The 20,974-nt window shown below is 47.2% G+C and overlaps 1 protein-coding gene across 4 annotated transcripts in view; it reads left to right on the forward strand.

Moving 5' to 3' along the window:
• Nucleotides 1-20,974, forward strand: part of DENND1A (DENN domain containing 1A) — a 517,643-nt gene that overhangs the window by 440,060 nt on the left and 56,609 nt on the right. For all 4 annotated transcript variants that reach the window (XM_057721732.1, XM_057721733.1, XM_057721734.1 and 1 more), the window contains exons 14-18: nucleotides 10,792-10,896; nucleotides 11,270-11,357; nucleotides 13,296-13,336; nucleotides 15,689-15,760; nucleotides 16,979-17,035. In XM_057721732.1, the coding sequence (XP_057577715.1) occupies nucleotides 10,792-10,896; nucleotides 11,270-11,357; nucleotides 13,296-13,336; nucleotides 15,689-15,760; nucleotides 16,979-17,035 (363 nt within the window). The remainder of the gene's footprint in view (nucleotides 1-10,791; nucleotides 10,897-11,269; nucleotides 11,358-13,295; nucleotides 13,337-15,688; nucleotides 15,761-16,978; nucleotides 17,036-20,974) is intronic.

Genomic DNA, 20,974 nt, shown 5'->3' on the forward strand with positions numbered 1-20,974 from the left:
TTGTTTCATTTCAAACCTCTTGATATGAAGTAGGTAATATCCCCAATTTACAGATGAGGAAACAGGCTCACAGAGGCTCACTTGCTTCCCCATTCACGGAGCTCTGGTCTGCACTGAGCCTCCTTTGAGTCCCCAGGTAGTACATAATGCCCATCTAGAGACTCCAGACTCCTTGGGCTGGGGCTGCAGTATGTGGGACGGGACTTTTTTTGTGTGAGAAATCATCTTCTGTATCTCAGATTCCCCCCAGAAATACAGGGGGGAAAAGAAAAAAAGTTTGGGCAACTGAGCATGCTCAGAGTGCCCTGGGGTGTTGTAGGAAGAGCCTGCCTGGGCTTTGGGGACAGACCGAAGGGGCTTCAAATACTGCTCTGGGTCTTTGCAGTGCTGTGGCCTTGGACAAGTCATGTCCCTCTGTAAGATGAGGATAAAGAGCCTCTCTTAATAGGGTTGTTATGCAGATCCAGGCTTCAACCACAGTTCCTGTGTGCCTGGCACCCGACCCAGGCAGGGGCTCTGCAGAGGCCACTGTGGGGGTGGTCCCTTTGCTCCTCACTCCACATCGTCGTCCTGACTCCACATGTCCTGGGCAGGTCATGTGCGTCATGTGCCCTGAAGTAAATCACAGAAAGCATGCTCCGGGCAGAGAACTACCATTATCTGGGGTAGAAGACTGATATTTTCTAGCCCCTCTATGAGTCAACCCCTGAGCTAACTATTTTACATGAATCACCTATTGATCTCCACATAGCCCTGTGAGGTAAGAAGTATATCTTCCATTTGGGGAATAAGAGAACAGTCTCAGAGGGCTCAGGATGCAGTCTCCACTGTGCTCTAGATGCAGTAAGTGGCAGAGCTGCCGTTCCCACTCGAGTTCATTCCCTGTTCCCAGCTCTGCACCGAGGGCTGTGCATCGAGACACGTTCCTTGTGGGGGGCTGTGGGTGACCTCATAGAGAAAGGCCCTTTATAGAAAGACCTAGATGGGTGTCTAGAAATAGCACGTTAGCATTTGAAAGTACCTTGAAGATTTTCTAGCTCATTACCTTCCCATTTTACAGATGAAGAAGTTGAGGCCCAGGCAAAGAAAAGGAATCAATGCCAAGTCCAGGGTTTCAGCTTTTCCCCTTGTGCCCTTTCCCCTTCACAATGCTGCCATTTATTCATGACTAAAAACTTGCTGCCAAAGCCTCCTGGGCAGCACACCCCATCCAGACTGCAGAGGTTGGCCCTGAATAAGTGACATTCAGGAGAGGGCTGGTCATAAACCAGTGACCCAGTGAGTGAGCTCGATAACCCAGCACATGGGCCTTGTTGTGGGTGAGCTCCCTTGAGGAAGTGTCACCAAGGACTGGTGGACTACATATCTCATGTGAGGTCTGTCTGTCTTCCCCTCCCTTAACTCAGAGGTTGGAATTTTTCCTCTCTACAGACTAATTTGTGCTCCTCCAGTTTTATCTCCATGTCCTTTAAAAAAAAAAAAAAAAGCCTTTGATCCGTGAGTCCCATGTTCCCACGGCACAGCTAACGTTGGTTCTCCTGCTGACTGACTTACATTTCTCGCAGGGGCCCACCAGGCCCGCCAAACCCACCCCCTCTCCAGTACGCACTCTTGAACTGTCTTCTCGCTCTCAGGAAACGACATCCTCGTCTCTAGTCAGTGTGGCACATCCTTTCCTGGGACTTTGGAATGCAGGGGTCATTGTGTTAAAACCCAGAATCTGGCTCTTAGTGACAGCGAGGCACACTCTGGTGGCCAAGCAGAAGGTGTTTGACACTGAGATCTCGGCATGTCCCTGCTTCCTACTGGGAAGAGCGCGGTGCTCCGCGGCGGGGGTGGTCACCAGCTCTCGCTGACCTAACCACTGCTCCTTGGACCTGCCCACACAATGGTAGGAATGCTCAGAGGATGAGGATAGGGATCGCTTCTGGCACATCAGTAAGAAGACAGAGGCTCCAGAGGTGACTGGCTCCTGCAAGCGCAGAGTGGAACCCAAACTCACTCACCTCTCCAGAGCCCACTGTCTTTCTTCATCACCGCCTTCTACTCCATCTCCCCGAATTGCTAGAGCAGCCCCGGTGGCAGCTGATACATCAAATACTATCTCGTGGTTATTTCTTTTAACTACATTGTGTTGCATCAGCCCCAGGGCCAGAGAGACTTGGCTTCAAACTCTGGCTCTGTCAGTGACCAGGTCTGTGGCCTGAGGCCGGTGACGTCCCCTTTCTGAGCCTTAGTAGCCATATCTGTAAAATGGAGGTCGCAGCGACACCTACCTCGCAGGTTGCCTTGAGGAGCCAGTGAGATAACGCACGTGACAGCGCCCAGCGCAGGTGGCGCTCAGTAAGCGGCCTCTTTTAATCCCCAGGGCACCTGCTTTCCCCATTGAGCTGCCCCCATCTGCATTCTTCTGGGAAGGAAATCTTAAGCTAGTATGCACGAGGACCCACTTCATTGTGTCTCCTAGGCTTCCACGGGCCTCCCGGCTCGTCCGCCACCCCGCACTAATCAGAATTTCCTGACTTCCGCCTGTTTGTCTCAGTTAATGCAGAAGGAAGGGGCTGCTGGCACAGAGCAGCCGGGCGTGGGCCGCTGCGCCTGTGATTTGAATGTCTTTACTGTAATCTAGCGCGCATGTGGGGGGGCTTCTGTCAATACTGAGCGGCTGGCCTACCCGAATGGGCAAATACTGTCAGCCCGGCTGTCCCTGCCCCTGCAAATCATCCGAGGAGCTCTTGTCGGGCACCCACATTTCCCCTGACTTAAATCATCCCAACAGTGAGCCGCCTTCACAGTGACACATTGATTCTTTGTTTAGGGCTTATTATAGTCACAGGGGCCCAGGCTGGGAGGCTTTCCCCGGCGTGCCTGGGCTACCACGTGGTTCAGAAGGCCGTCTTGGTCCTGTCATCCCCAAACATTTCTCGGCCCAGCCCAGCCATGACCGTGGCTGTGCAGCAGCCACCTTCCGGTCCTCCTTGCTGCCCTCGAGCATGTACCACAGCGTGCCTCTGAGGGTTGGAGGAGACCATACTTGCATTTGGGAGTCATTCAGACCCACCAGCTCTGAAACCTTGGGCAGAACATTTCACCTGCATGGGCATTCTTTCCTCATCTGTAAAACGGGAGTCGTTTATGGATACCCCCCGCTCTCGTGAGGGTTCAGGGAGGGGAAGGTACACCTTGATCCAGAGCAAGTGCTCAGCTAGCAGCATCTCCAGCTAACCTGGAGTGACTGGAGTCTAATCCTGCTGTCCCAGCTCTCCCACCCTCCTTCCCTGCCTTCCAGTGAGGATCTGGCATTCTCTAGGCTAGATACTGTGCTCAGCCTTTTCCGTGTCAGCTGGGAACTCGCCCAGGTTCCTTGGCCGCCACCATAGCTAACCCTGTGAGGAGCAGCTCTTCCGACCCAGCTCTGAGAGTGGTGCCGCGGCCCGGAGCAGGGGCTGGTAGGGCGGTACTGGCTGCCCAGGGGAGGCTATAGAAGCACCCTTCAGACTTCAGAGCAAGATTTTGGCTATACTGCACCTTAGCCAATGACTTGGGTGTTTTATTAGGAATTTGGAGGTACACAAAGTGCAATTGGGTTGGGACTGCTATGATAAACAGGGCCAGATTCTCTGTCTTTCTTTATAATATTTCTTTATTCTTAATTTTAAAAAATGGATGTTGATTGGTCTGGGTGCTGTGCTGGTCACTTTCACCTACACCAGTGGTTCTCAACCTTGGCTACACTAGAGTCACCTGGGGAGTTTTAGAAACTACTAGAAAAGTGCCCCGTGTGACTCTAATGCATGGCCAAGGTCGAGCATTGCTAACACGCTATCACATTCATCCCTGTTTAAGCCCCCAGCAACCGCCATGTGACAGGTGGTGAGAGTGGGGATCTGAGAGGTGCAGCCATTTGTACACAGGGGCAGAGCTGGGACAGGCACCCAGCTCTGTGTCCCACTCCCCCATCTGCCTCTTCCTGGAGTGACTCAGCTGATGTCTGTTGCATGCCAGCCGCGGGAAGTAGATCAGAGCCCGCCTCTAGGAGACTGCAGTGGGCTGGGAGTGGCTGGTGGGCACGGGTGGTGTTGGTGTGGGGGCTTGGAGGAGGAGCAGAGGGCCCTCTTCACCTGAGGGCATCAGGTAAGGTTCTCACAAGAAGTAACATGAAGAAGGAAGCCAGAGGAGTGAGAGTGTGTAAAGCGGTTGGGGGGTGGTCAACAGTCCAGAATTCCTGGAAGGAAATGAGTGTGTGGACAAGGTGAACAGTGTCATAAGCAAGAAACATCAGCTGGGGAAGGTCATGAAGAGCCTTGAGTGCCATGCTCAGGAGTTCAGAAACCCCACCTCCATCAAACCCACAAACTTGCCTAAAGCAGTTCTTTGCTGCCCAGTCAGATGGCAAACAGAGTGAACAACCAGCGTCCCTATTGAGTATTTCGCCTGTAAAGGGAGAGGGGAGAAGAGAAGTGTGAGACCAGGTGGGCCTCGCTGGTGTGTGATGTGTGACTGAGGCCCCGCGCACAGAAAGACCCACGCCTGGTTTATGCTCTGCTGCCACCATCTCGAAATTCTTACTAATTTTACCTTCAAACTCATGCTTTGTGAACGCAGTCTGGTGGGACAGTGGAGCATGCGCAGGAGCAGAGGCGAGCTGCACAGAGCTGCTCCAGTGCACCCAGCATGCGCAGAGCTCGCTTGCGGGGTGAGCGTGTCTGTGTCTGCGGCTGAGGCAGCAGAGCACTGACAGCTCCCAGAACTTCTACACTGAGAGAAGGCAGTGGTGCTCTAGGAAGCACCAATGACCACAGAAACCTCTCACATTCCTTACTCATCCTTGTGTTAGCCAACCACTTCGTACGAAAATGATGACATGGAAGGAGAGGTTAAAGATGGAGCAAACACAGTCCCTTTTCCTTTCTCATCAGTAAGCCGAAGAGAGAGAATGTTAATAAAATGTGCGCATATCAAGAACTGAAATAAAAAACAGTTGAGTTAGTTTTGTGCAACATTTCCACTGTCTGGTAAGAACAAAATACAAATGCATATACAATTTACAAAATACGATTCCACATATGTTAGCATTTAGAACTGGCATTGCACAATACAAAACTGAACAATAAAAGCCATGCTAATAATTTAAATTCTTATTTTTTCTTTACATGGAATGACATTAAATAGCAAACTTAAAAAGTACCATAAAGAGTCTAGAAAGAGACCATGAAAAAAAAAAAAAAAAGAAAAAAGCTTTGTATTTTAGTACTCAACAGCACTTTTATTTTCCTGCATACTCATTTTGCACTGGGTCTCACAAATTATGTTACCAGCCTTGGTAAAACCCAATCTCTGCCCTCAAGAAATGATTATTTGTTGTCATCTGTCTTAATCTTCTAGCAGCCCTAAGAGATGGGCCAGCCTTGAGTAATTGTCACAGATGAGGGAAGACAAGTCACTTGGGACTGCGTGGCCAGTATCGTCAGAGTCCAGGTTCAAGTACCGGTCTTTCTGACCCCAAGGCGTGTCCTTTCCCCACGTTGTGTTACCTCAAATGGATCAGAGTTCTTTTTTAATTTTTTTAAGCTTTTTTTAAAGATGGTTTTACTCCCCCAAAAAGAACAAAGCCAGCCCTCTGGTGTGCCACTTGTCACGCTGTACTGTACTTATTTGTTCCCTGAAGTAGGCAGGGTTCCTTGGTAACGGAAGCTTTTCTTTTTTTTTTATTATGGAAAATTTCAAATATATGCAAAATAAACTTCTATGTACCCATTGCCCAGCTACTACAACTAAACATCCTATCATTTAAATTTTTTTTTCAATTATGATAAAATATACATAACATAAATTTTACCACTTTAACCATTTTTAGGTGGACAGCTTAGTGGCGTGAAGTACATTCACACTGTTGTGCAGCCATCACCACCATCCATGTCTAGAACTTTTTGCGTCTTGCAAAACTGAAAGCCTGTACCCTTTAAACAACAGCTCCCTGTCCCTCCCTCCAGCCCCTGGCAACCATCATCCTCCTTTCTGTCCCTGTGAAGTTGACAACTCTGTAGATAAGGGGACTCAGACAGTATTTGTCCTTTTGTGACTGGCTTATTTCACTTCGCATGACGCCTTCAAGTGTCATTCATATTGCAGCATGTGCCATAAATTCCTTCCTTTTGAAAAATGGGTAATACTTCATTGTATGCATATTTCGTTTATCCATTCATCTGTAGACACTTGGATCGCTTCCATCTTTTGACTTTTGTGAATAAGGCTGCTATAAACATAACATTCTGCCATTCGTATATCACCTATGCATACCTCCACCCACTCCCCCCCCACCCACCCCCGCCATCTGCTTAGTAGGATTACTCATAGGAACTGTGTTTTGTTCATCTGTCTTCCCCTAACTCAGAACCTGGCACACAGTAGGTGTTTTTAAAATGTTTGGATGGATGAATCTTACAAAATTGTCATTTGTTTTAATTTAAGCAAAGTCCATAAAGAGTGGACACCTTTTTTTTTTCTTCTTCTTAGAATTGCAGGGTAAGTGTGCACATAAAATTTTGGTAAAAATTAAATTTGTGAAGGAAAATAAGAATTTGATACTTTGCATATGGATCAGCAGAACAAGGAAAGATGCGGAAGACTCTGATGAGAGATTTTATTTTTATGCCAGTACCCACAGTGCTGTGGATAAAAGCCGTTTATTTCTGGAAGTATCAAAAACCTTTGGAATCACAGCTTCACCTGTTAACAAAGATGGAGTCATTAATAATGGAATTTTCAATTGATTCCATGTGTCAGGGAGATAATCTGAGAGTAAAACTCGTCTTTTCATAACAAAATCCTTGATAGGGTCAAGCAGCTGTGTTTAACTGTCCTTTGGGTCATAGACGGAACATGCTACTAATGCGATCTGAGCTTGAACGCTCACGGCCCGACTTGCCTGCATTAACGTCGCTATCAGTCAGTAACCCCAGCACCTAGAGTGTCGCCCAAGAAGACAAAAGGTTTAATCAGCCTAACAGGAGGACTAAATCGGCACTTCTTATAAAGGAAGGAATTAACAAGACACCTTGCCTGCTCCCCTGCACTGCAGAGAGCAGAGTGGGGGCGGCCATTTCAACCACAGGAGGGGGCGGACATGCAGGTGCAAACGGTTAGGCATCCAGTTGGGCCCGTGGCAGAAAGAGCCTTTGCAGCGGCTCGCCCACTCCCTCCCGGGAGCTGTTTGTCTATGAGGGGCTGGTGCTTTGAGTGTCCCCTAGGAGAACATGAGGCACTCCCACTTTAACGAGAACGCCGTGCTCCACAGCAGGTGTCCAAGGGCAAACAGAACTGAGGCCTTGGAGAAAACCCGAGTCTATAGCAGACCATGCACGAGATGGCTGGGCTTTGGAGACCACCTTGTAGTAAACTCCAACTCGGCTTTGTGCGGGTCATGTGACCTCAGGCAAGGTACCTTACCTGCTATTCTGTAAAAATCAGGTAAACCGTGATTATTGTCACTTCCTTAGAAGATGAGTAGCACAGGGGAATGCGCCCTCTGTGCCTGCCACCCATCAGATCTTTATACATGACTCTTGGTGACAGTGCAGGATTAGGGTAGAATAGCTGCCCTGAATGGATGGGAATGGCTCATCTAACTTATTCACCCTTCCACTGAGTGCACCCACTTCTCCTCACATAACTCACACCTGTTGCCCTGCAAGGATTAGCCTTTTCCTCTCTGACTCCGGTGGATATTTTGCCACCCATCCCAGCAGCACAACATTGTAGGCAGTACTTGTTTCCATGTCCAACGGACACTGCTGATGTTGTTCTTTAAACTCTCTATGGAAAAAGCCCCCATTGTCACATTTCCCCTGAGTGTTTCCCATCTGTGCCCATGACCTTCTGTTCATTTCTATGGCACAGACATCTGACCAGGGGGATGTCATCTCCAGTAAATAGACAACAGACCCCAAAATGTTCCTGTCTCCCCAAAGATGAGATTCTTTCTGCTCTCCTACAGTTAAAGCCTGCCTCAGGCTACTCTTCCATACAAATCTGGTTGCAAAATCTCTTGAATTTATTGATCCCTTAGCAGACTTCTCCTTCCTGGCAACACTGGACCAAAGCTCCAGGAGTGAATGCTAACAGCTCCAATGAGCATTTCCTCTGAGCAGCTCTAAGCTCCCCGGACACAAGCGTCACTCACCTGGCCTCGTGCTCTGAGAGCTCTCTACCATCAGGCTAAGCGATGTCTGAGCCACACAAGAGACCGCAGGGCTCCTGTGACAGGAACCAGGGCCAAGCACTTTCTGTGGTTCTTTAACCAATATCCCTGAGCTTCTACCTGGGGGCTGGGCTCTGCACTGTCCCCAAGGAGTGTAGTGATGAGTCCAGCAGGGCCTCTGCCCACTCAAACTCCTGGTCACAGGGACACCAGTGAAGAGTACCTAGCGCCTGGGGTGCACAAGGCACCATAGGAGCACTGAGCAGGGGTGAGTGGCTGTTGCACACAGGCCTGTGTTTAAAGGACGACAGAAAGTGGGAAAGGACACATGGCCTATGATTAGGAGATGCAATTGAAGCATAAGGTATACGGGGGAGCATAGGAAAGTGACACAAAAGGACTCTGGAAAAGAAAGCTGGGGTCAGCTTAGGAAGGGTTTGTTTTCCTGGCTAAGGAGTGAGGACTTGTTTTTCCTTCACGACACAGGACCCCATGTGTGTGACACGCAAGCTGCTAGCCAAACGGGGACTGTTCCTGCCCGCATGAAGCTTATAGTCCAGTGCAAGAATTACATAATCACACACACGTAACATCTCCACAGTCAAAGTTCTTTAGTAGGATAGTGACGTGAGCCAATTTGCATTTTAGAAATCACTCTGGCCAGAAGAATTGAAGTAGACGGGGAGGAACGAAACAGGAGAGGGACACAAAGTTGAACGTCCACCATGGCAGTCAGGCCCGTGCCAAGAGATGGAGAGCAGGGGACAGACAGATGAGACATGGCACTGAAAAATGGGAAAAATGAGGGAAATCTGATAGCTCTACTGTGAGTAGCTATGGATAATGATAACTTAGGAAAGAAAAACAGATTTGGAGTGCAGTCCACATGGGAGAGTAACTGGGAGTTTGGGCCATTCTGAGTTTGAGGTTCTAATGGGCCATCCAGGTGGGGACTGAGACATATGGGTGTGGAACAAGAGATGTCTGAGCTGACAGTGTTTATTAGGAGTGAGCAGTACATGAGTGACACTGTGCTCGTGGGTGAGACCTCCTGGAGAGAGAATTCATTGCCCTGATGTGGTTCCAAGGGTGAGACGCAAAACTTCCAGGCCACAGGAATGAAATTCCAGGTGGGCTTCTGTTGGTTCTCACTAGCTGATCTTTCCACTGTTCAGCAAGGAAGGTATAAATCCACGGCAAAGTAATAAATGTCATGGAAACTTTTTCCTGAGGAACTGGTGTGTGTTTTTTTCTCATAGGCAGTATAGCACTTGCATTGTTCCCTTCTTGCTTCTGCAGCCAGGAAGCTCGGAGCTAATTTTGTAACTGAATTTTAGAAACCATATAGGACCTGCATATCCAGATACTTTTTCCCCAAATAAATACATTTTACATATTTATGTATTTTCCAGCACTGATCTTTTTCTTTGTTTTAGGTGCTAATGTAAGCTGCCTCAGATCCTTTGTAAAATTAGGTGGGGTGTAACTGTAAAAAATAAATATTCCCCTCACCCTTGTATTTTAGGGTCATCCTTACCACCCTTGTGCAGTAAGTCTGCCCAGTTGCTGAGCTAGTACTGGCTAGATTTAAGCAGGAGGGACTCTCGGAAATTACAGCAGCAACACAGTAAATTTAACACTCACCTAACTCATTAAAGCAGGATAAAAGCGGAGCTTCAAACGTCTGTGTTTGCCACCAAGTCTGTGAAGGGAGGGGTACCTTTAATTTAGTTCAAGATGTAAAAGTCTGATCTCTTAGAATTGAGAATACACTGTTGAAATTAAAGACTTGTCTGTATAGATGAGTACTCCAAATACCTTCAAAGAAGGACTGAGGTGTTAACTACAAAGATGGTATTTTTTTTTAAGCTTAGGGTGTCATTTTCTTGACTCATAAAATGTAGTTTGCTAAAAGCAAACTTTCCTATCAAACAGCATAAGCACAAAGTTGACTGGATGATAAATCTTATTTTTGATCATCCCTGGTTTCTAATATAATTAATTATTTTAAAATTATAACTTGCTACTGGTTAAGATCACTGTGTAACTGGTTTTCAAACTGTGTTCCAAGGCTGCCTTAGGGACTGCAATTTGGAGGGGGGGGGGGGTACGAAGAAGACCTCCCAGCAAGGAGAGCCTGGCCAGCATCCCCACCCCCAGCCCTCCCAGGGCAGCTGGGCTGTTGAATGTAATGAGTGCTACACAAGGTGCTTCTCAAAGAAAGTGTTCCTCTCCTAAAAGTGAAAAGAAAAGTTTGGAAATCATCCCATTGAAGGGCACATCCCACTAACTTGCTGTTGGGGTGTGACTGTGGCTACTGTGGAAGGGGCTGGGGCAGGGTTTGGAATCTTGCCTTTGGTTCCCACCCTGCCTCTTACCAGCTCTGTGACCTTGGGAGATGTCTTTTCCTCTCTGAAATAGCTTCCTCATCCATAGAGTAGAAGGCCACCCAGCATAACAGCCACTTCACAGGTACATAAGGATTAGATAAATCAGCAGATACAGAAGCGCCACCTAACAGAGTTCAAGTGCGGATCGCTCACACTCCATCCCTCTAACCCACCTCTCCCTGTCTCATCTCTGTCTCCCAGGAGGAGCCAATCACCTTCTGCGAGGAAGCCTTCGTGTCCCACTATCGCTCTGGAGCCATGAGACAGTTCCTGCAGAATGCCACACAGCTGCAGCTCTTCAAACAGGTGCCCGGCGTCCCTCTCCTGGTGTGCGTCTGGGTCCCTGGAGGGGTTTCTGCAGCCGCCTCCGCTCTAAACACTGAGGCTGCAGGCATGGGTGGGACTCAGGCCTCAGCCCAAAGAGGCCCAGAGTCTGGGGAGGGAGATTGGGTGAGGAAGGTGCTCAGTGATCAAACAGAGCCTTTGCAGATATGCCATGCAGTTTTACAGGTTATCATGAACACACAGCCAGTTTTTCAGAAACTCACTTTTTTAAGCTCACAATTCCAAAGACCCTTTCCTGTCTTAGTTCTTTGGTCATATACTGAGGAGCCCAGCTGAACGGCCTTACCCTGTTCCTTTGTACTAGCTGTTATGCTTTTGTTCTTTCTTTGTATAGTTTATCGATGGTAGATTAGACCTTCTCAATTCCGGCGAGGGCTTCAGTGATGTTTTTGAAGAGGAGATCAACATGGGCGAGTATGCTGGTGAGGGCATTTCGTTTTTGTTTCTGAGCTGTGGCCTGTCTGTGGGATTGGGGTGTGTTCGCTAGGAGTGGCACTGATTTCTTTTTTCCTTCACTGGGAATTAGAGAGAGGCTGATTTCAACCTTGGCCTTGAAATGTTGGAGGAATTACTCTTCACGTTCTGATGAGATGCACATTGGCTTATCTGAAGTCCTCCATCCTGGGGTCACTTGCTTCCCCTGGGTGGGCGAAGTCTAGATAACATACTGGCCTGCACAGTGCAGTGGAAAGCACACGAGGAATTCAATTAGGAGACCTGGATTCACTGCCTCGCAATGAATAGGTGGTCGAGTCATTTCACCTCTTTCAGCTGAAGTGTTCTTATCTGTGCACGGAGTGCAACGGTACCTACCTCACAGGAATCCTGTTGAGATTAAATCAGAGACCCTGAGGAAATGTTTGTGCAGTAGCCCAGGATGGACCCTGGCGCAGAATCACTGCTTAGTAAATGTTTCTTTAAAATAAGATCATTGCGGTGTGCCCAGTCTCTGCAGACCTTTAGAACCAGAGGAATGAATCATCCTCTCATTTTTCAGAGGAGGCGTCTGAGGCCCAGAGAAGTGTTAGTGGCTGACCCTGTCTCCTGAATCCCGATCTGGCCATCTTTCCACCTCCCAAAGCCTCAGTCTTTGTCAGCAAAGTAAAACTAAATGCAAAACAATAATAATCACACTACTCGCCTCCTCTTGTTGCTGCGCATGTGTCTGGTCTGGACTGTGCTGATAATCCAACTGGCAGTCCATAAACTCATAGAGCTAGGTGTGATCTCACCTACAAATGCCTTTGTCAGGCCCCACCAGCCTGTGCTGCATGCAGAGCACAATAATCAATAAAACCAGTGTGTGAATCACTGATGAGCGTTTCCTGGACACCTGCTGTGTCCACAGCCCTGTACAGTATAAGTGGGGGGCCCAGTTCTGCCCTCAGGGAGCTTTTAGACTGAGGAGAAAGCTCATAACTAAAGACAAACGCAGACTAAACCACTGCAGGAAAAGGAGCAGACACAGGTTTTTGTGCAGGTAGAATAGGGCTCTATTAATGCTCATTCTGTAACATGAGAGCTTCACAGAGGAGGCGGGTTTGAGTAGCATTCTAACAGTTGAATATGGGTTCTGGGGAGAAGATGGGCTTTATGTGTTTCTAAACTAAGTCAAGTCATTCAGACTTCTAGAAAAGCTGTCTGCTGATAAGACCTCCATATCCCACCAAATAAAATGAATCAGTTCCCCACAGTGCCCCCTTTTTCTTTCCCTGTCACTGCTTAAGCATAAGGGGACACCTAGTGTGTGTCCAGTACTGTGCTTACACTGGACACGCAGCCCTGTGGTTCCTGCCCTGGCGTGGCTCACAGAACTTTAGAGAACATGGCCCTCTGAATGGGTGTTACCTATCCTAGAGAGCTATTCAGAGGAAGGAGTGGGAGAAGCTTACAGAGGAAATAACTGAGCTGGTCACTGAGTGTGCGCAGCAGAGAGAGCAGGGAATGGTAGCCAGGCAAGGGGAACAGCATTTGCGAGGACATGGACAGCTTGGAGGATTCGTGGTCAGGGAGCCTGAGGTTGTGCAGGATATTAGTACAGGATGGAGAAGCAGAGGGTGGGCAGTGCCAAGACAAGACAGGGGAGGAGAGGCAGGATTGCTAAGGGGTCTGACCTCTATCCAGTAGGCAAGGAGGAGGATTTGGTTTGTACTCAGGGCACTGATAGGATCAAATCTCACTTTGAGAAAGAAAACCTGTGGCAGCAACTCCTTCAGGGAATGAGGGGCATGGGAGCCTCCATGTGGTTCTCCAGATTTTGAACTTTCCAAGTTCTGCATGCTGAAAGCAACTTGAGGAACTCCTGAGGGTGTATATATGACTTCTTTAAATACCAGCTTCTCTGCCTCCTCTTTCCCCAGGGAGTGATAAACTGTACCACCAGTGGCTTTCCACAGTCCGGGTAAGTATCACCCTCGCAGAGCCACCTGGGCCCCTCCTTAGCCTCCTGGCAGCCCTCCTCTTCCCCTGCCACCCACAAGGCTGTCATTTGGCCCAGGGCACTCCGTTCTCCCAGCTGAAGATGCTTTTGTTTGTAAAGCCAGGCCATTCTCCTGCCAGGTGGAGACTAGCAGGATGAGACTGTCCAAACCATCCCTCAGTAAGGATGATGAGAGCCAGGAGAAGCTGCCTTGTCTCAGGAAGCAGGCCAATGCATGTTGAAAGATGTTGCCATCTTAGAGCATTTCTGGGGGTCTCCTTCTAGGGCCAGACCAATTGGGAACTTTTCATGGGAAAACCAAAAATGTGTCCCTCTCGCTGCTCTGAATATTTTCACAGCAAAGGCTCCTGAGAGGATGGAAAACACGTCACTGAGAGTTTTCATCCTCTTGCTGTTGTTTTGAACAGTTTTTTATTGTGTTGGAAGCCAGGTGCCTAGGGCTTCAGAAGCCACTAAAGAATTCAAGTGCTTGCCTTTCCTTTAACATGGGTTCATCAGTGAGTATTACCGAAGGCTTTCTGTGTGTCAGGCACCACGCTGGGTACTGGGGAGACAGGGGGGAACAGGACGCAGACCCTGCCCTGGGGGAGCACCTGGTCTTATTGAGGAGGCAGGCACATAAACAAGCAACTCCAGCAGAGTGTGATAAGTATGCTCTCCTGCTTGTGGGCCAAGCACGCTGCTGCCAAGGCGGGTCCCTTGGAAGTGGCTGCAGTTGGCCGAGAGTAAGCAATTCCTCAATGAAAGGCTTCTTTTGTTCTTCTCGTATGGCCAAACACAGCACTTGGCAAATCACAGACAAGCAATAAGGACTTGTTGATTGATTGATAAAGGGACTTTTAATACTCTAAAGGACCATTGAAACAGGATACTGAGTAATTTTGGAAAGCAGTATGGAATAAATGAGTGGGTGAAAATTTCCTATTATCCTACAACAGAGAATGCTTTCTAGGTCAAATTTTGAAGTTTTTAATTAAAGCTCAAATTTTCTAATACAAGCAGTTACCAAAAATTGTGCTATAAGTTAATCCCAATAATTACATAGTGTATCTTACTCTTTTGTATACGCACTGGATCCAGTCTCTCTCTCCATTCAGATTGGTTGTAATTATCTTTCCAAACCACCACAGATCTGATTATGTGATGCATTTGCTTAAAAATCCTCTGGCGTGTAGACTCCTTGTGCTGGCCCTCCATGGGCTGACCCCATCTGGCTCTCAGCCCCACTTGCCAGTCCTCCTGTGATGCATGGCCCTTGTTACAGAACACACCATGGCTTTGCAGCACTTGTTTATGTGCTGTTTCCTGTCCCTAGAATGTTCTCATCCTTCCTATCTCCACCATGAGCTCCTACTCATCCCTCACGGACCAAATATTTCATCCTCTAAAGCCTTCTCCGCCCTTCCACACAACGAGCTGCCGCCACCCTCTTTGTGCACACAGCCAGTGTGGCTCTCACCATCTTGGGTTGCACTTGTTTACCCCCCAGACTGGAGGTCTTTGAAGGCAGAGACTGGCCCTCTGGTGGCTTGGTACCCTTGGTACCCCTAAGCCAGGGTGTCCCCACAGTGAGCCCTCACAACACATCTGGAGCCTCTCCATTTTATGTGCATTCATTGCCTCCTCTGTGTACTGAGGAAGCCTTCCCTCTTCCCCTTGCACCCCTGTTCTCCGAAAGAAACAGAGCCAAGAAATCGGTATGTTGGATTCATACCAAGTATAAGTGATGAACATCTATGGCTAATCATTCTTTCCTTTTGTCAAGATGTACATGTTAAAAAAGGCAGCCTGCCAGAGTGATTTTTTAAAAACAACAGAGAAAACCAGGGTGAGGAAAGGAGGGTGCATGGATTGAGGTAGCCACAGTAGCCAGATAATCTCTCCTGATCAGGCCCCTGGTTTCCTGCGTCAGCTTGGTGTTAGAGTCCATTGTTATTAAACTTACCTTAATGTTGTCCATGGTAACTAGAATTTCTTGAGAAGCTGTAGATTACTCCAAGGAAACCCTTGCCTCAGAGAGCATGTGATGAGCTTTCCTCCTAGCCAGCAGACAGGTGCCAAGCAAAATACAGAGCCTGGGGTCCCCCTCAGCTAGTTTATCATCATCCTCATTCCCCACCCGCCCCCATTCCCACCCACAGGGATTGCACCCATAACTGAATTGCCCGGGACCAGTCACTATCTAGGCCTGTTTCTCTAATTAAGTTACACTCTTTTGAAATGTTGCTGAACTTGATTAAAGAGAAGACGTCTTTGCTGGTGTCGGCCTACTATATCTTAAGTCTAAATTGCTAACTGACGTTTTTATTATAGAAAGGAAGTGGAGCAATTCTGAATACTGTAAAAACGAAAGCAAACCCGGCCATGAAGACTGTCTATAAGTTTGTAAGTATTGGTCTTGGTCTCAGGATCCAAACAAACCTGTTCTTTAGCATGACGAAACACTTAAATAGATCTGATCCTATGTTTCAGAGATGATTCGGGGGCTGCTGTGTTATTTCCTAAAGCTCTCAATGCTCTTAGAACTATTAAGTGCTGATGTTTTATGACCAGGTCAGTGACATTTTTAATTTAAAATGTTTCTGCACACAGTTGCTGCTCCAGAGAAATGGGAGGCTACTGGGTTTTGCTTTTAAAATGTAGACGGGGGGTGGCTAAAATTCAGGCTGCTCCACGGCTGCCTCCCTGAGAACCAGAGGCAGTGGTCTGTCAGGTGTTCTGGCAGACCTTCCCTGCTCACGTCCTTGTTCTTATGTTGGAATAAAGCAGCTACTTTGCAGGTGACTGAAGAGTGCTCATGCTGGGACACACCCCTTAGTTTTTGTCCCAAGTTCTTCATCGTCTCCCTCATCACTGCCCTATAGGAAACGCATTGTTTGTGAAACTTGTGCCCGCAGAGAGTGAAAATAAGAGAACACGCCAGTTTCCGATGCTCCTTCTTTTACAAGCCTCAAGTATTTTTTCTCATGATTTCTCTTGCTTGCTAATTTGACTCTGAGCCACTTGACTGGGGTGGTTTTGTTTTATTTCCATTTTTAATTTTGTTAGTCCTTTCTGTGCTTAAATTTTAATTATTTTAATGGGGTGGGTGGCTGCCAAGAGAACCACACAGGTCTTAGAATGACAGAAAATAAAAGCCAGGATGTCTGCCCAAAATGAAATTTAAGAAATGGCACCAGAGAAACCCAGCGATGTGTCTGTTCAGCCTGGGCAGCAAATTGGTCCTGAGGCCCTGCCCTGGTGAAGTGTAATAGATATTCTGAATCTTGCAGCTGGAGAAGCTGCTGCTCTCCTCTTACTGGTAGCTGTCACCAGGCTGCGAGATAAATAATTACAGAGAGCAGAAGAAGGGCTTCAGAGGGGGAGGAAAAAGTGCCATCAAAATGCAGAAAATAAAATCTCTGTAGCCTCTTTAACGGATTTTTTTTTTAACCTTTCAACATTGTATTTGTTTTCTTAGCCATTATGTTTTCGACTTGATGATCCCATTTTTCCTTCCTTTTTCTAGTAATCAGAGAAGGTGATTCACGACGGACTGAAATCAAGCATAGTCCCTGCTGGAAACAGAAAGGGAATCTTAACTTAAATTAATTTTTCATGCAGGCAAAAGATCATGCAAAAATGGGAATAAAAGAGGTGAAAAACCGCTTGAAGCAAAAGGTACTTGACGTTCTTATTCAAAATGTATAAGCACCGTGTATGAAACGCGTGGCCACAAAAAAGTACGATGTGATCAATAGAGGCTGTTTGATACAGTGTTGTTAGCACACTTCAAAATGCATTACCAGCTGTCCGGGAGTTTTCACACTGTTATAAATATTCACAGACAAAAAACTGTCTTCAAATAACATTAAGACTGGCTTAAACCCACAAAGGCAAGCAAGTTCAGTCTGTCGGTCTGTCCCCTGCCTGCCCCACCGGGCCTGGGCTTCACCAGGGTCCATACAAAGTGGCTCAGCCTCCCCATCCCGGCACCACCACCTCCTACAGCTGACCTCTGCCCTGGGGCTGGTTGTAACCAAAACCAAGAAGCATCTGTAGGGAAATGACTGCCGTGGTTCCATCATGCTTGTGGCTACCACGCAGAACAGGGCACAGAGGGTGGGTTTGAGGAGCGCACTGCAGGCTCTGCTCACAATTCGTGTGTGAGACTCAGAGGGGCAGGGAGAGGCTCTGATTGTCTTATTGGACCATCAGTAAAGTCATATGAAATCATACAGGCTGCATCCTGGCTAAGAGTCCCCCTACCAGATTCTCTGGACTTGTCCAGGGAGGTTACTATAACAGAGAGGACATCTCTATATTATTACGAATATCGTCATCATTGTTAGCACTGCCAGCCTTCATGAAGCACTTGCTAAGGATGGTCCAGCCCAGGGACTTTCGCATTTAATCCACAGAACAACCCTGGGGCGGGGTTATTCTCATTTCATGTGTAAGGAGACCACAGTTCAGAGGTGAAGTAATGTGTCCAAGGTCACACTATTTAAACCTGGCAGAGCCGGGATTTGATTCCAGACCCATCTACCTCAGTGTCTGTGCTCTTACCACTATCCTATTTCATACTGCCTTCTTGAAACAAGTGTTTTAGTTTCCAAAAGATGTTTGGGATCACCTACTTCGTTATCCCCACGCCTCCAAAATGTGCCAGGTTAATAAGGGCCTTTGTCTATCTTGGCAGTTTTTTAAAAATTGAAAGCAGTTTTAATTTTAGGAAGTCAGAAAGGACCTTTCATTAACTTGAAATGGTCAAAGGAATTGATTCCTTTCATTTAATTGGAAAATAATTTGCTCTGACTAAGCATGCAAATGCTTAGTTTCAGCTGAGAGTGAATTTTTAGCAGCAGAGATTCAAGTCCTGAAATAAAAATCCTGCTACTGTAAATTCAGATGGACCTTAACTGTGGTCCGTTGCACCCCTCCAGAGACTGGCAGGTGGAATTCTTTACTTGGTTGTTATTTAAGTCCCTAAATACACCTTTTTATCTCCTACCCCAGTCACATGCAACTGAATTGGATTGCAGATATAAAATGGAGGGGCAGGGAAGGCGGAGCTCTCACCAGGTCTTCCCTCCTTGATAACTACATTGGGTTAGTATTAGAATATTACCTGAAGTAAGCAAAGAAAGGTTCCCTCCTCAGGTGGAGGACACGTGTGCCTCCTTGGTCAGATCCGCCCTCTGCAGGCCATTGCCTCCCTCCTTGTACACATAAGCATCGGGCCTTAAGAAAATCCCCTTTTTATGATACGTAACGTTTCTGCAAATAGCCAGGTAAGCTCAGGGGTTTTGATATTGTTCAAAGGTTCACTTAAACAATCTAGATCATTCTCCTCCGTGCCATCTCCCTTTCCTTTCCTTGATGGTATCTGAGACAGAGTCTTCCCTCCCCTTTTCCTCTTCCCCCTGCCAGTCTTTTCAAGAATAGCTTCAGGAGATAATGTTCTATAGAGAGTGTCAGTACATTTCAGGTGACACAAATGGTGAAGGCATTTCATAGAAATGTGGCTTGTCACCATCGGACTGTTGACAGATCTATTAGTGCACCCTTTTCAATTTTCACTTTTCCCCCCTTCGGTCTTACAGATTTCTGCCGACTTGATATTTTGCAGTTGTTCTTGGAAGAGCTATTTTGTAATTGAAACTCTAGCATTGTTTGGGACAGACGGGACCAGGTCTTCCACAGTGCTCCAGCTCCCTTTCCTGAGCTAATTTAGAATTTGGCTTTGTCTGACCTCTCTCACTGCAGTAGAAAATATTTCCTTGGCTTTTTTGCTCCCCCCTCTCTGCCTCCTCCCCTTTACATGGCAACATATCTGTGTGGCTCCCCAGATGTGTCCAATACAGACATCTCAAGGTTGGTTTCTGCTATGAAATTGAGGCAGTTCCCAACAAAGACCCAATTTTCAAATATACTGGGTTGCCACCTGGCCTCCTCTAACTCTGCATAGCAATGGTGACCCTGCAGATATAATCAAGAACCCAACCTTGCCCTCTTCACTCTCGCCTTGGGTTTGAATTGCAAATAGAAAATGTGGGGCCGACCTGTGGAGAGGTCACCATGGTGTGTGGAGGGTCCATCTCTAACACAACCGAGCAGGGCCCCTTCTCCATCCCTCGTTCATTTGTGCTGCAGACTTTCAAAGCATCTGAAAGAGGAGCTTTCAGGGTATCCGTGTGACCATTGGCAAATAATTGTTAATAGAGACTGTAGTGTGGCTTTATTCCATACCTGCTCTGCTTCAGCCCAACAACAAAAAAAGGAAGGATGGATAACACATTTCTCTGGATAAATGGAGCAAGGTGGTCAAGTTCTTCTATAGCTTGGCCTTCTTTGAAGTTTAACTTGCTCAAAATTAGGAAGAAGAAGAAATGGCAAAGAATGCTATCCAGCCATCGCTTTCTAAAAAGAGAATACAGTGCTTTCGTCCAGAGCACCTCCCCGCCAGACCTGGCCTGTGGGAGGATACTGCGTGGCTGGGCTCGCGGCTCTCAACAAATCTCATTCTGTTGCATGCTGTACGCAGCTGGCACCAGAATGCCCTGTTTTAAAAGCAGTAGCTGCACACACATTGCTTCTTACCTACAAGGAACATTAAGGTATTTACATAAGGATGTCATTTTTTTGCCTGTTGGGGAACCCCTGAAAAATTATCTTTTTTCTTCAGTATCAAATTCAAAATGACTGAATCAGCTGGGCCCATTTCACAGCTTTTTTTTTTTTTTTTTTTTTTTTTTGGCTGCGCCAGTTGGCTTACAGGATCTCAGTTCCCCAACCAGGGATTGAACCTGGTCACGGCAGTGAAAGCACCGAGTCTTAAGCACTGAACCACCAGGGAATTTCCTCACAGCCCTTTTTAAATCTTTGATCTTTTAAAGATAAATCGAGCTTGTTGATTTAGAGCTTGTGTGATTGAAAGGAGCACATTCACAGTTGGGTTAGCGGAGGCTTGAGGTTCTGGCTAAACATTTCCTAGTGTATTGAAGAGAGTGAGGAAGTACATGTGGGGCAGGGAGATCCAGGTAGACTCTTATAGAACAGATGCTTTCACACTGCATCACACAACTGTCAGCTCCCTGTCTCCGCTGCAACCTCAATCACAGAAATTCCAACTCTGGATACTATTTTGATATCAATATTCATATTGTAATTTGCATTTGCTGTAGTGTGAAGTAGACTGGAAAAGTAGGGCATTGTACAAATCTGAACATGGACACCAACAAGCTGAATCAGAGGTGGGAGTCCTCAGCCTCACATCCACAGGAGCCTTGAAACCCCTGGCACTGTGGCGTGGTGTTTAGGCTTCTGAGGCAGATGGGTGAGCCGGGTTCAGTGCTGATTGTGTAGGATATTAACTGTGTGACCTTGAGTAAGCTACTAGACCTCTCTGAACTTAGTTTTTCTCATTTATAAAGTAGGGGAAATAGAGATTTTTTTTTCACTGGATTGTTCTTGATTAGGAGAGGTAATGGGTTTAAACAGCAGCACATAGTAGCCACTCAGCAAACGCGAGTTTCCATCCCATCTGTCCTCTCATATCCCACACCTGGAGCAGCCAATCTGCCCACACACCTGTGGGCACGAACCCTGAGAACATGG

The sequence above is a fragment of the Hippopotamus amphibius genome, chromosome 2, assembly GCF_030028045.1.
Source record: "Hippopotamus amphibius kiboko isolate mHipAmp2 chromosome 2, mHipAmp2.hap2, whole genome shotgun sequence".
NCBI classification, from domain to species: domain Eukaryota; kingdom Metazoa; phylum Chordata; class Mammalia; order Artiodactyla; family Hippopotamidae; genus Hippopotamus; species Hippopotamus amphibius.